Source organism: Centruroides sculpturatus, unplaced genomic scaffold (assembly GCF_000671375.1).
Source record: "Centruroides sculpturatus isolate CEXI.00-Female unplaced genomic scaffold, Cexi_2.0 scaffold252, whole genome shotgun sequence".
In the NCBI taxonomy this organism is placed as follows: Eukaryota; Metazoa; Arthropoda; class Arachnida; order Scorpiones; family Buthidae; genus Centruroides; species Centruroides sculpturatus.
This window is the reverse complement of record NW_019384463.1, coordinates 377,953-391,301: the sequence shown is the minus strand read 5'-3', so window position 1 is coordinate 391,301 and position 13,349 is coordinate 377,953. Positions and strand designations below refer to the sequence as shown.

General features: G+C 28.2%; 1 protein-coding gene across 1 annotated transcript in view; it reads left to right on the top strand.

Moving 5' to 3' along the window:
- The window catches only part of LOC111620944 (vacuolar protein sorting-associated protein 35-like), a 39,986-nt gene that overhangs the window by 12,482 nt on the left and 14,155 nt on the right, over positions 1-13,349 (top strand). The window contains exons 5-7 of the mRNA XM_023362967.1: positions 10,151-10,367; positions 11,838-12,031; positions 12,447-12,639. Of these exons, the coding sequence (XP_023218735.1) occupies positions 10,151-10,367; positions 11,838-12,031; positions 12,447-12,639 (604 nt within the window). The remainder of the gene's footprint in view (positions 1-10,150; positions 10,368-11,837; positions 12,032-12,446; positions 12,640-13,349) is intronic.

Here is a 13,349-nt window from a genome sequence, read left to right as displayed (position 1 = left end):
TCCTTTATGAAGGCATAGAGACTTTACTACATGAAAATGAAAATTAATGAATACACTGTGTACAGTAATTTACCTGATAAGACAGACCTCAGAAAAATACTTTATGAGAGCTTTTATACTTTTATAAAACTGTCTATAATGAAAATTAATTAACTAAAGATTTTTTTGCCCTGCCAGGGTGTGGCCGAGTTATCCGGAGTGCCGGGTTATCGAGAGCCGAGTTTTCGCGGTTCTACTGTAGTAAAAATACATATATATGCAGTCTTGCATTTTTATTAGTCATGTTTTTTCCATTTGTGGGGGTTAAAGAATCTGTCCAATGTTGATTGCTTTTCTCTTTTCTTCAGGATTTTTCAGAAGTAATTAATAGTATTGTAATTGTAGAGATCCCCAACCCCATTAATCTTATTCTGGTTTGGATGCGACTTGGATGATTGTTGTTCTGACATCTCTGGTGTTCTTCTGTTGTCAAATCAGTTTCAGGTTCCATTATGAGCTCTAAAATGCTCTTTATTTCTCAGATGTGATTTTCATTACTCCATTAGCAGCTTGAGATTTCTTGATATATCTTTCATAGCTAAGATTGTGCCTACTGTAAACCTGTTCAAGCCATACTGCCTAGCAACATCAGACATCTTGTGCCCACTTTCTACCTTGGCTATTATCTCTTACTTGGTTTCTTTGGTGAGCACAGTTCTTGACACTTTTTTTTAAGGCTCCATAATATTATCAATTGTTTTTTAAATAAAAAGTTCTGAAAAGCACTTACAAAAATTCATAGAACAGAAATCAACTAACCCACAAAAAATTTAAATGCAAGGCCCGGATGAAATTTGGTATTAAAACGTTAAAAAATATCCTATGGGACAGTTAAACTTTCACCTTTTGTAAATAAACCCCGATGCAAAACTTAACAAGTACCCGTCCGACAGTCTCACGAAGACTATAAAAAATTATTTGTCAGAAAGGTAAACAAAAAGCTGGAATTACAAGGGAGAGTTTCAAAATTCGGAGAAACTGGCTGATACCTTAGAATCCACTAGGTTTAAGAAAATGTAATCTATTATAAAAGCTGTTTATTTTGTCTTTACTATCCATATAAAGGCTCAAAAAGCACCCCTTATAATTTAAAAAACCAACAGATTTTCAAGTTCAGATCGAATTCATTTGTAATTAATAATTATTATAGCCATTATTTGGCCTGATCTCATATGGCAGTTGTAGTAGATTTGAAATGATTATTATAAGACTGCTATTGACAAACCACAATGTTTGAACCATTAGTTTTTTATCTGAAGATAGAAAGCTAATAGTTCCAAACAGTGACATCACTGTTTAAAGATCTATTATTTATTCATCAGTAGGTAGAGACCCATAAAATTTTATTGTTTTTTACATAATTATTTGAAATCTGGAAAATTGCAAGTTACCTTTGTTTGTTTTGTTTACAATGTTATTTTAGCATGCATCTTACAATGAAGATTTTTTTTAGTGTGAAGTAAATAGTCATTATTTCTGCTTTATACAAGTTTTGTTCAAATTATTTAATGAAATATTTTTCAAAAGAAAATATTTAAAAATAAAATTTAAAAATTACTTACTTGAATAAAAATAATACAGTTTTGTCAATGAATGTCACTTTTTGGACAGTTTTGTCTTTTATTTTATTTTATTAAAAGTAATTCTCCATCGGACGAACTTTTACAGAAGAAATTTAAAAAAGAAATCAAATTTAATAATGATAATGATTCAATTATATACAATTCTGATTTTTTGTTTTTTTTTCTTTTTAATCTTATTAAAGAAAACTGGACATTTAGAATTTCTGAAAAATGCAACACAAATGAAATATTCTTAAAAGATTAGGTAAATGAACTTCAACTTAACCAACAATGATTCAGAAACTACGTCGTAGAATAAAAGTTTTGTCATTGCCCTACATTGTAGTAGATTACCTTGAAATTATATTCAGATGATTCATTTTAGATTTCTAAATAAATATGACCTTGACCTGTCAGATGTTTTTTGTATTATTATTAAAATAGATCACTTTTTTTAAAATGTTTTCTATTTATTAAATTATAAATAAGTTAAACTTTCAAATGAGTTTGCTTGTTTATAAAATTTTTTGGAAAATTATTTTAATAGAATTATAATAAACTTTTTTTCTATTATTGTAAAGATACATTTATCAATTACTATTTTTGTTATTAATGATTTATATAGATAATTAAGTTTTTAATTTATAAAGGATAATTCTGTTGTGTGTGTGATGTGACAATAATTATGTAGAATAATATGATAATTTACATATTTATAAATTCGTTTTTAGAAATTAAAATGAAAAGATAAGATTTAATATAATTGTCATTTATCATAAATTTTCTTAATCAGATAATTCTTGAAAATTCCAGAATTCTATGTCTGCAGGTATATAGGAATGCTATTGGTAATTCATTGTTCATAAACTTAGGATTTAATTATATTTAATTTGGTTGATTACATACATAAATAGATGCATTTTGAGCTGATTTACATTATACAGCCCCTATCGGTAATTTGCAAGTTGGCATGAAATTCATCTACAGTCAAACCTCAGTTTTCAAACTTAATTCATCAAGTTTGAAAACATTAATTCTAAAACTGATTTGTTCTGAAACCAAAACAAATGTTCTTACAGGAAACAATATAAAATGGATTAACTGTTCCTGATCCCCAAAACAGTCTCTTTTTTTACTTTTTTAGCTATATTTCCTGTATAAAAATGCCTATAAATGCAATAATATTATATATAATACTATCTACATCTATTCTATATATATAAAAATCAAAATGTTCCATCACTACCAACTGAAATTAACACTTTACAAAGAAGTGCTATAAATAGAGATCCAACTCTGACTTCCTGGATGAAATATAACCAAATCAATCAAGACAGACAAGTACTTTATCCACACTTTCTGAAATATTATGCTTCAGTTGATTTGATTTCAATTTTCATTGAAATGAATTAATTAATTTTATTTTTAGTTTCAGTTTATAAGTCAGAGTTTTAATTATTATTTTATTATTTTTAGTTTAATTACTGGCTACCTAGTATTATTAATATTATAATATATAATATTTTATTAATAAATTTTTGCCATTTAATTTAACTTAAGCAAATTTAAACACAAATTCTTTAATGCCATTTGTGCCAATTGCAGTTTTTATTTATTAATTTGATTTAAATTGAAATGTGGTGCATACAGAAAAATGGAAATAGTATCTTTCCCGCATGCACATTGAACTGTAATTTAAATAACAATGTCATTGATAATTCGTTATGTGATGCAAGATGATCTTGGCATCACTAACTTCTGAATTAGTAGTCCTGTTGTTGATTGGTTGGGCTGTCGACTTTCTTTAACACACAGTATAGGGAGTTCACTATCTCTGGACAGTTCTTGCTGAGTAGCTTGTTTGGAAACAGAGTTATTGTATGGCAACCAGAGTAAATTTCAAAATTTTGTTTGTAAACTGAATTGTCCTTAAACAGGGGCATTTGTAACTTGAGGTTTGATTGTATAGTATAGTAATTAAGTGTATTTGTATTTCATGATTGCATATTTGTACACATCTTTAGTTTTACTACAAAATGTTACTATTTTAAACATGCCAAAAAATCTTAAAAATTGCATTATCCATTTTAATCTCTAATGTTTTTTGCTGTATTTAACTGATCATCTTCAGGATAAACTTATAAGATGAACAATGATTTCATTTGATAGAATGAAAAATTTAAAACATTCTAGAATAAACAATTTAAATGTTAATACTAGACCTTATAAGTTCAAAAAATACAATACATAAACTCAAAAAATAAAGAATATAAAAATTTAAAAATAAACAAAAAGATAAACATACATGCATAAAATAAATATACAGGAACAACACAAGAATAATAATTAAAAAATAATAATAATAATAATAATAATAACAACAAATTTCCTGTGGTCACCATCCACCTGGTTGTGACGGGAGAGCCCAGTAATTTTACTGATCCATAGAGCAATTCAGGCTGGAGCACAAGCTCCTGGTAGGAACACTCATGCCAGTAAGGTCTATGGGGAGAAATGAAGCTAAAAGTGATCACACCCATATTCTTTGGAGATATTTACCATGATAATAACCAGGTCTAAGTGTGATACCAGCTTGGATGTTGCCCAGGTTAACAAGGTCCATGTTTGTGGGTTAGGCAGAGGCTCATGTTTGAAAATAGGCCACAGTCTCCTTACCAGTGGCAAAAGCAGCACCAACCCAAGTATGGCTACTGCAATGCCCTTGACAGATGTGAGGAACCAACCTAGGCTTGGTTCTTCTGTGGCAATGTATCCACATACCACAAAGGCTGGAAAATGGATGAAATGGACAATAGAAATGAACAAGTTTATCATCTGTACTTACTACACCATCACAAGACTCAAAACAAACATGACAGCATACAGACAACAACTACACCATAGATTCACACAACAATATCCTCACCTCACTGTCACTGAACAAAGGGTTGTTGATCAAAACTAACAAGTATACACAACAACATTATCCTACAAACAACAATTGAACATATCAAACAACAGGTTGCTAATCAATCAATAGATAGAAACATTTAACATTAATGAAGATCACATAACTTGTCAGGATAATCCAGCAACAAGCACTGATAATAGCGCACACACAACTACCACTAATGATACTATAGACATTTCCTCATCCACCCCTGATAACATAGACATAGATTTAGTTAATATGCTCTCAGTTTTATTCCAGGAAACATTCACTAAATATACAGGTACAGAATCCTATACAACGACCACGAATACCAAAAATCAGCATGTCTAAAGTAGTAGGAAAAATGCTAAATTATGTAAACACTCACCTACTACCACACTACATCCATTTAATTTCTACACTCTCAGACATTCATACCATTAGTTTATGCTGGGGCAGTCACAGTAGTGATACACCATGGATTGAAAATATAATCACAGACAGATACACACAAAACACAATTCTATCACAAGCCTGTCTGGCAAAGAAAAATAGAAACACAAATAAATGACATTAGACAGCAATTAGGCATGCTAAAACATAACACTATAAACTAACATGTACAGTACAGTACATCATGCTAAATTGGACAGTTTGGATATTTATCACAGGTGTCCAACTTAGCATGGTTTTACTGTATTATTATTTTAAAATATCAAACAGACAACCATTTTTCTTGGAACTTTGAAACTTCTAATAAAGTTCCAATTTTCCAAAAAATAGAATGCAAGGTACAGTACATTATATTAAATGTAGACCTGAAGTTGGACTGTAAATCAGTCTAAAAATGTTTGTCTAAGCATTAAATATTGATGGAAAGAAAAAGTTGTCTGTCTGATATTTTTTACTGTTTTCAGTTGAGTTTTCCTTTATTATTATTATAGGTATTTGACAAACAAGTAACATTAAAAATATAAATTCTGGTGTTAAACCTATACAAATATGAAGAAATAACAACATTAGTTTATATACTAAAAAATAGGAATTTTGTTGTGAATGGATTTAAATCCTATATCATTTGTAATATGCTGAATATTAATATGAAATTAATTTGGGAATTTAATATATGCTTACAAAATACCCATAATGATTCCAAATATGGAATAAGGTTCATTGATCACTTGCATTTTTTAATCTTTGATATTTATTATAAAAATGTGATTTTTGAGTGATTGATTTTGGAAAATAATCCATTATTTTGCCAGTTATTGATTATAACATAAATTATGTAGTAAACTTTGTAATATATTGTCTTGTGACATTTCCTTTTGTTGTGTAATAAATAAATTTTTAATTAGTTGCAACATTGAAAAATTTTCTCTCTGACTTGTTGGAAATATCTGAGAAATTTGTATTAAAATTATATTTTACAGAAATTTTGTAGCCATATTAAATGTTTTAAGTCTATATTAGGTGAGAATAGAATATTTAATCAATGGAATGAATGTTCATAGAAAAAATAATTGGTCAGTTTTCACTTTATTTTGTAGTTATAATACAATCAATTATAGTAATTATTCTATATATTAATGTGTTACTAGGTCTCGAATTTTGTTATGGCATTTCAATGTTACAAATATCTTGTTCAAAATAAAATATTTGTATTACTGATAGGCTTTGATAAAATTTCCAACATTAATTTATTAAATGAGCCATTGATTTTTGAAAATGAGGCAAGTCTATTTTGCTGTATATTTCCCAGGATTATTACAAACTAATACAAAAATGTCGCAAAAATAATGCATTTTTAGTACATGAAATGAAAAGTAAAGACTTCTGTTCAACCAAACCTCTGGAGAAAGCAATTTTGAAAAGAACAAAAAGTACTGATGAGGAAACTGGCAATTGGTTGAATATTTTCTGGATAAGATTTTCAAGAAAAGTGCCATATAAATTATTTTATAAAACATTGATGGGAAAAGATTTGCAATTTAAAACTCTTGATTTATCACCAAAATGTGGTAGGCCAAGTAGTTCTGGAAAAATAGTATTAGCATCTTTAAATGCAAAAACTAGGCCTATTACTATAAAGATATGATGGATTTATTACCCTATGTACCACCCATTCATCATGAATACCTTAAAAATCTGCATCATCTAAACTAAGAAATATAATTATATGCATGCATCTTATTACTTAATATTTTTTCATGTGTTATCCACTTTTTCCTGTAAAATTAAATTTATTTCTTGTTTTATTGTAGCTTTTTGAAAGAAGTATGAAATGTTGAAATAAAATAAATAAGTAAATAAATAAAATATTAATCTTTTTTGTTTTTATAATTATATTCCATTCAAAGAAAATTAACATTTTCAACAAATCATTGCTTTTGAAAGTGAGGCAAGTCAATTTGCGCATACCAAAACCGTGATTTTTCCACCTAACATTGATAACCATTATTACTTATTAAATTTATATGAAACTAGCTTACCTGTCGCGCATTGCTGCGATCTCAGAAGAAAGGAAATTTAAGCAAACTCGTCATGACAAAATTCAATTTACATTTTATAATTTTTATTAAAATTTATTATTATTACATTATTATTTCGAGTCAATATTAAAATTTGGAAAAGGGGGGATACCTAGATCGGTAAAATACGCGAATTTCCTCCTACAACTTCGGTTGTTGTTCGGGGTACAGTTGAGGTTTTAACGAAGTTCGAGCGAATACATAATTAGCAAAAAAGAAAGTTGAAATAAAGTGATTAAACAAAAATTATTACAAATATCGTAAATAACAGTTCACAAATGCATATATAGAGATATTTTTTGAAGGGGGGAAATGGTCTTCACAATTTGAAATCGATCGAACACACTATGCTTGAATACTCATGTAGACGTGTGCCATCTATCGTAGGATAAATGTACTATGCCAAAAACCTTCGCGGGAGTGTATTAAAAAACTTTCCGAAGTTTTATGGCAATCATACTATGCCACAAACCTTCGCTGGAGTATATTAAACAACTTCCCAAAGTTTCACGGCAATCGGATAAACGGTGTGTTAATGCATGAAGGACACACACACACACACACACACACATTCATTTTTATATATATAGATAAGACCACAAAAAATATAAAATAAGTCTATCACTGTTTACAAATATTTTTAAACCCATTCAAATGCAAACCATTAAATATCTAGCAATAACATAAAATGGACTTGCCCCACTTTCAAAGTCAATGGCTCAAATTTTAAAAGTACAAATTCCTATGTCAATTTCTAATGGTAAAAAATATATATATAGTCTACTATAAATGAAACACTTTTCTGTGTTGTTTTTATTTATTAACAACTAAATTATGTTCATGTCTGATTTATATTATGTTTATAAAATCATATCACCATTTAATGTATTTAATAAATATATAAAACTTACATATAAAGTTTGGAAAACATTGATAAGATGAAAGAGGGAATTACAATCCATTATTTAAAAATATCATTAGATATTAAGTTTTCATAAACCACAGTTTTAATAATAAAAGTATATAAATATTGAAGACATAACATGTACTGCATACTTTTGTTTAAGACTGTAAAAAAAAAAACAGCCAATCACAGTAGAAATTAATTAAACTGCTATAGAAGAAAAGCTACTTTTTTGGTTTATGATGATGTAATTGTCAAATTCCTCGATATGCTGATTATTAAATTCTTAATTCAGAATAGTTAAAATGAATAAATAATTATTGATTAACTGAAAGTGCTATTGAATATTTTTTGATAGCTATAAAGGTATATAGCCTGTCATGGTGATAAACATGTAAGGGACATGATTGGTTGATTTGAACCGTTAACAAACTCTGCTGAGGAGAGTTTGTTGAGAAACATCCATTAGATTTTGAATTTGTAGCGCATGCGTCTCGAAGGAGAGACAGTTGGTGAAGGATCATGCCATGTGGTGGACCTGGGATAGAGCTATGACTAGCATAGCTGCTGATTGGTTGACTGACAACTGTCAACAACTATTTAAGATTGATATGAAAGTGGAAAATTCAAGTTTCAAGTTGGCATCAGAGTTTGGAACTTCAAGTTTGGATCAAAGTCTGGATTCGTCCCGCTAGTCAAAGAAAGTGCTACAGCTAGACAACTAGTCATCGTAAGGTGTTGGAACTATTTAAGAACTATTGGAACTTAGTGTGTTATTGGCACACCAAACTGTCGCCAATTGTGAAATGGTTGAAATTCTGAATTTTACTTAGCTATACTTGTCATAGAAGAGTGACTGTATCACACCTAAAATATTGAATTTTATGCTTAATTGGTGTTAATATAAATTAAATAATTAAATTTCTTGTATTTTGGAAAAAGATTTATAGATTAAATAATTTAAATCAATGGCATAATCTATAATGTAAATATATTTGCATACAATAAAATATATTTTTTAACATCATAAAACATAAAAAATGAGTTTTTAAAATAATTGGTAAACAGTTATTAATTAAGTTACTGCAAGATTTTTTTTTTTACAAACTTTTAATTTATAAGATATAAATAAGAATTATTATTTCTATACAGATAATTTAAATTTTTAAAGTAATACAGTCAAACCTTGGTTTACAAACAATTTTGAACTCATAATTGCACCATAGTTGCCATATGATAATTTGGTTGCCAAACAAACTACTAAGCAAGAGCCAGTCACAGATTAGAGAAACACAGGTATCAACTCCCTGTACTTCCAATGTTAAAGAAAGTTGACAGCCCAACCAATCAATGACAGGACTACTGGTTCAGCATTTAATGGTGGTGAGATTGCCTTGTATCATTAGATGTCACGACATGAATCATCAATAAAGTTGCTATTTAAATTAAATTTCAATGTGCATGCAGGAAAGATAATACTAATGTTTTTCAGTACATGCCACAGTTAAATCTAAATCAAATTAATTAATATAAGCCATGTTAATTGACATTCACATAATATAAATGGCATCCAAGAATTTGTTTAGAGGTGCTTAAGTCAAATTAAATAACAAAATTTACTAGCTCTTTAAACTCAAAATTAGCACAAATCTGCTTAATCCATTCAAAATGAAATCAGCCAATGGAAAAGTTGTTTGACTGGTTTTACTACACAAGTTCCACTTGTAGCCTGAGGGATAAAATCAATTTGGGTTTGATTGTTTAGGTGTTCATTGGATGTTTCTATATACTCATCAGGCTTTGTGATGTTTGTAATATCAATTTGATCTCAAGATACATAGAAAAAAGAAATTTTTTGAGCTTAAAAAGTTAAATGTTAAATATTAGTATTATAATATATATTATTACATTACATTTGTAGGCATTTTTTGCATGAAATACAACTAAAAAGGTAAAAGAAACTTTATTTTATGGGTTAGGAACAGATTAATTCATTTTATATTCTCTCTTATGGGAAAATTTATTTCAGTTTTAGAACAAATCAGTTTTTGAACAACTTTTAGGAATGAATTATGTTTGAAAACCAAGGTTTGACTGTATTTTATATTGTAATTTTAAGGAAAAGGTTACCAAATAAAATTATTAATCTTATAAAGTATAATTTGTATATTTGTAATTTCAGAGATGGTGATACAATTGGAACAGTCAAAGATTCAGTAGATTTTATTCTTTTGAATTTTGCTGAAATGAATAAATTATGGGTAAGAATGCAGCATCAAGGTCATTCTAGAGATAGAGATAAGCGAGAGAGAGAAAGACAAGAATTAAGGTTGTTAGTTGGGACAAATTTGGTTCGTTTGTCACAGTTGGAGTGTGTAGACATGGAAAGATACAAGAAGGTGAATACAATTTTTTCCATTATTCTATATTCTATTATTAAAGTTCTTCTAAAATAAAAGTAGAGCTGTCGTAGATACTAGTATAATTGACTTAGAGATGATGATATAAGATAGATAGAAAAGTATGAGGTTGGGCAGTAATCTATGATAATTTAAAAAAACAATAGCTGATGATTGTCAGTTAGTATTTTGTGTAACAGGGTATTTTATATTTATATTCAGTTTATTTAATGTTGTTGTTTATTTTTAAAATGAGAAAGATTTGTTAAATTTACATTGCTTTTGCCTAGAGAAAAGTATAAGGTTGCATCAGGTTTTAATGCAATTCCTGTTTTTATGTGAATTTCACAATCTATTTAAATTTTTATTTAAACAATGCCAAAAGGAACCCACTTATTAAATGGATTTCTTTTGGCACTGATACACATAAGGGCAAATTCTGGCCATTCTGCTCCAATGATTTCAGAGTTTCTAAATTTCTAAGAAATGTACTCATTCAAAAATGTACAATTTTCTGTTAGATCCAGATAGCTATGGAATGAAAAAATAATTGGGAAGACTAAAATCATTAATGCCCTAGCAAATGTTACATAATAATTATAAAGTATTTTTGTCAAAGCATTAAGACATGTTGGAAGATAATTTGTTGCTAAATATTTTGCTTATTACATGGGGGGATTGGATTTTCTAGAAAGATAATACACTAGTTCACAATTCATTGAAGCTTTGTTTGCAGCTAATGATGTAAAAGCCCTTGGAAGTTGTGTCTTAGTACTGATCCTATAGGAACCCTATGGAAAAACTGATGTATTTCAATTTCCATCTGTTGAAGAGAAAACTGCATATTGCTCACTGCTGTTGCAACACAAATTGTGTAGCAAGAAGTGTGTTTTAACTTTACAGAATATTCAGTAAGTCAATAGATTGATTAAACTTATTTGAGAAAAATACTTATAATTGAATTTACTGGTTATTGAACTTCCACCAGTTAATTATTTATGGCTTTAGAAAGAAGGAATGAGAAAGCAATTTCCTAAGAAAAAGCAAATGCAAATTTGAGAAATTTATTTTATTTAGAAACAATAAGATTAAATAATGAACTTAAATGTACAAAACAGTCTCATATAATATATTAATATTTGGTAATCTGTAGAGAAACGTAGTGTAAAGGAGGGGAAGTTGGATGGGAAAAATACATATTTTTCAAGTGAAATGTTTTAAATACAAATAGCATTAAATAATAATATTCAGATGGTACTTCAAGAAATTTAGGGTACTAGTCTAGTCTAGTCCCCCTACTCTATTCTTGGCACACCACTGATTGTTGCCTTGCCTTGCACATTTTCCACCATTTTATAATCTGTAGGTTTGATCCAAGCTTAAAGATAAATTTAAATTATACTAATTGAATGCTCTTATTACTGTAATAAAAATTAATGTAGTTATATTTATAATATGAAATTTTTTTAGGTTGTTCTTCCTGGCATTTTGGAACAAGCAGTGAGTTGTCGTGATGCTATAGCACAAGAATATCTTATGGAATGTATTATACAAGTTTTTCCTGATGAATTTCATCTTCAAACTTTAAATAGTTTTCTGAAGGCTTGTGCTGAATTGCATCAACATGTAAATGTTAAAAATATCATTATAGCTCTTATTGATAGGTAAGAGATTTATACAATTTACCACCACAATCTTTTCCGGAATACGAATAGAGTTGATGTTCATTAGTCTATATATATGTAAAGGAAAATAGTTTGTGTTCTCTATGAAGTAGAACATAAAATAGAAAATTATAAGATATGTTTAAACTGTTATAATATATTTGAAATTTCTGACATTTTTACAAGAAGGTTGGGATTATAAAATATAAAAAAACTTTGTGAAGTTTCTTAATGATTGAATTTTTCCTCCCTTTTCCTGCAAAAATTCAGACATTACACATCAAATAATTTTTGTTTGCTTAACTATGGTGACAGAGTGATACATATTTGGGATCCACCACACCACCTCCATTCTTATTCTGGGAAATATTTTAGTTCAAATTAATTTTTTTTGCAAATTTATTTCTCTCATTAGGTTAGCTGTTTTTGCCACACGTGAAGATGGCAGTGGAATACCTCAAGAAATTAAATTGTTTGATATATTTTCTGAACAAGTAGCACAAATTATTCAGGTGCGTAGAATTCAAATGTTTAAATATCATCTGTACAGTCTAATATATTTAGTGTTTTCTTCTGGTTATGTAGCTTCTAACAAACATGCTAAGCTATGAAGATAGCTTCTATAAGTCTTGAACTTCAAATAGTTTTTGTTTGATTAATTAACATAAAAATTAATAACATTTTAAAGTAATTTTGTTTTTAATAAAATTAATGATTTTGTAGAAATTTTATTTGTTTTGTTACTGTTCCTTTTTCCTGTAACAGGAAATAAAAATTTAGCTATTTTTAAGATTTCCCTTATTTGCAAAATTGTTAACAGTTTTTATCATTACTTACTTAAGAAGCAATGAGGATGAGTGATAAATTATTAAATTTTCAGTGTAAAATTTGTATCTATGTAAATTATTATTATTTTTGTCAACATTATATGTATGAGATGCTGTATCACAGATCTTCTATTAATAATTTTTCTTTAAGTTGTCTTTATTTGTTGGATTTTTATGAAGTTTTTATTACTGACTTTTATTAATACATGTTCTATTAGGTTAAAATAGATTGCTATTAGAAAAAATTGACTTGATTTTTATGACTGAAATATTAAATCTATATATGTACAGTACAGTAAGACTCCACTTAACTTGGGGGATGCGTTCCTAGATGATAAAGCTTAGTGCTAAACAAAACAGCATTAAACGAGGTCATTTTAACATAGAGTAAATAGGGATAGGGGAACACACAACTGAAAATAAAAAAATTTTACTTTAATTTTAAGTTATTTTTATATTAATTTGTATAATAATATATGTTAAATAACACA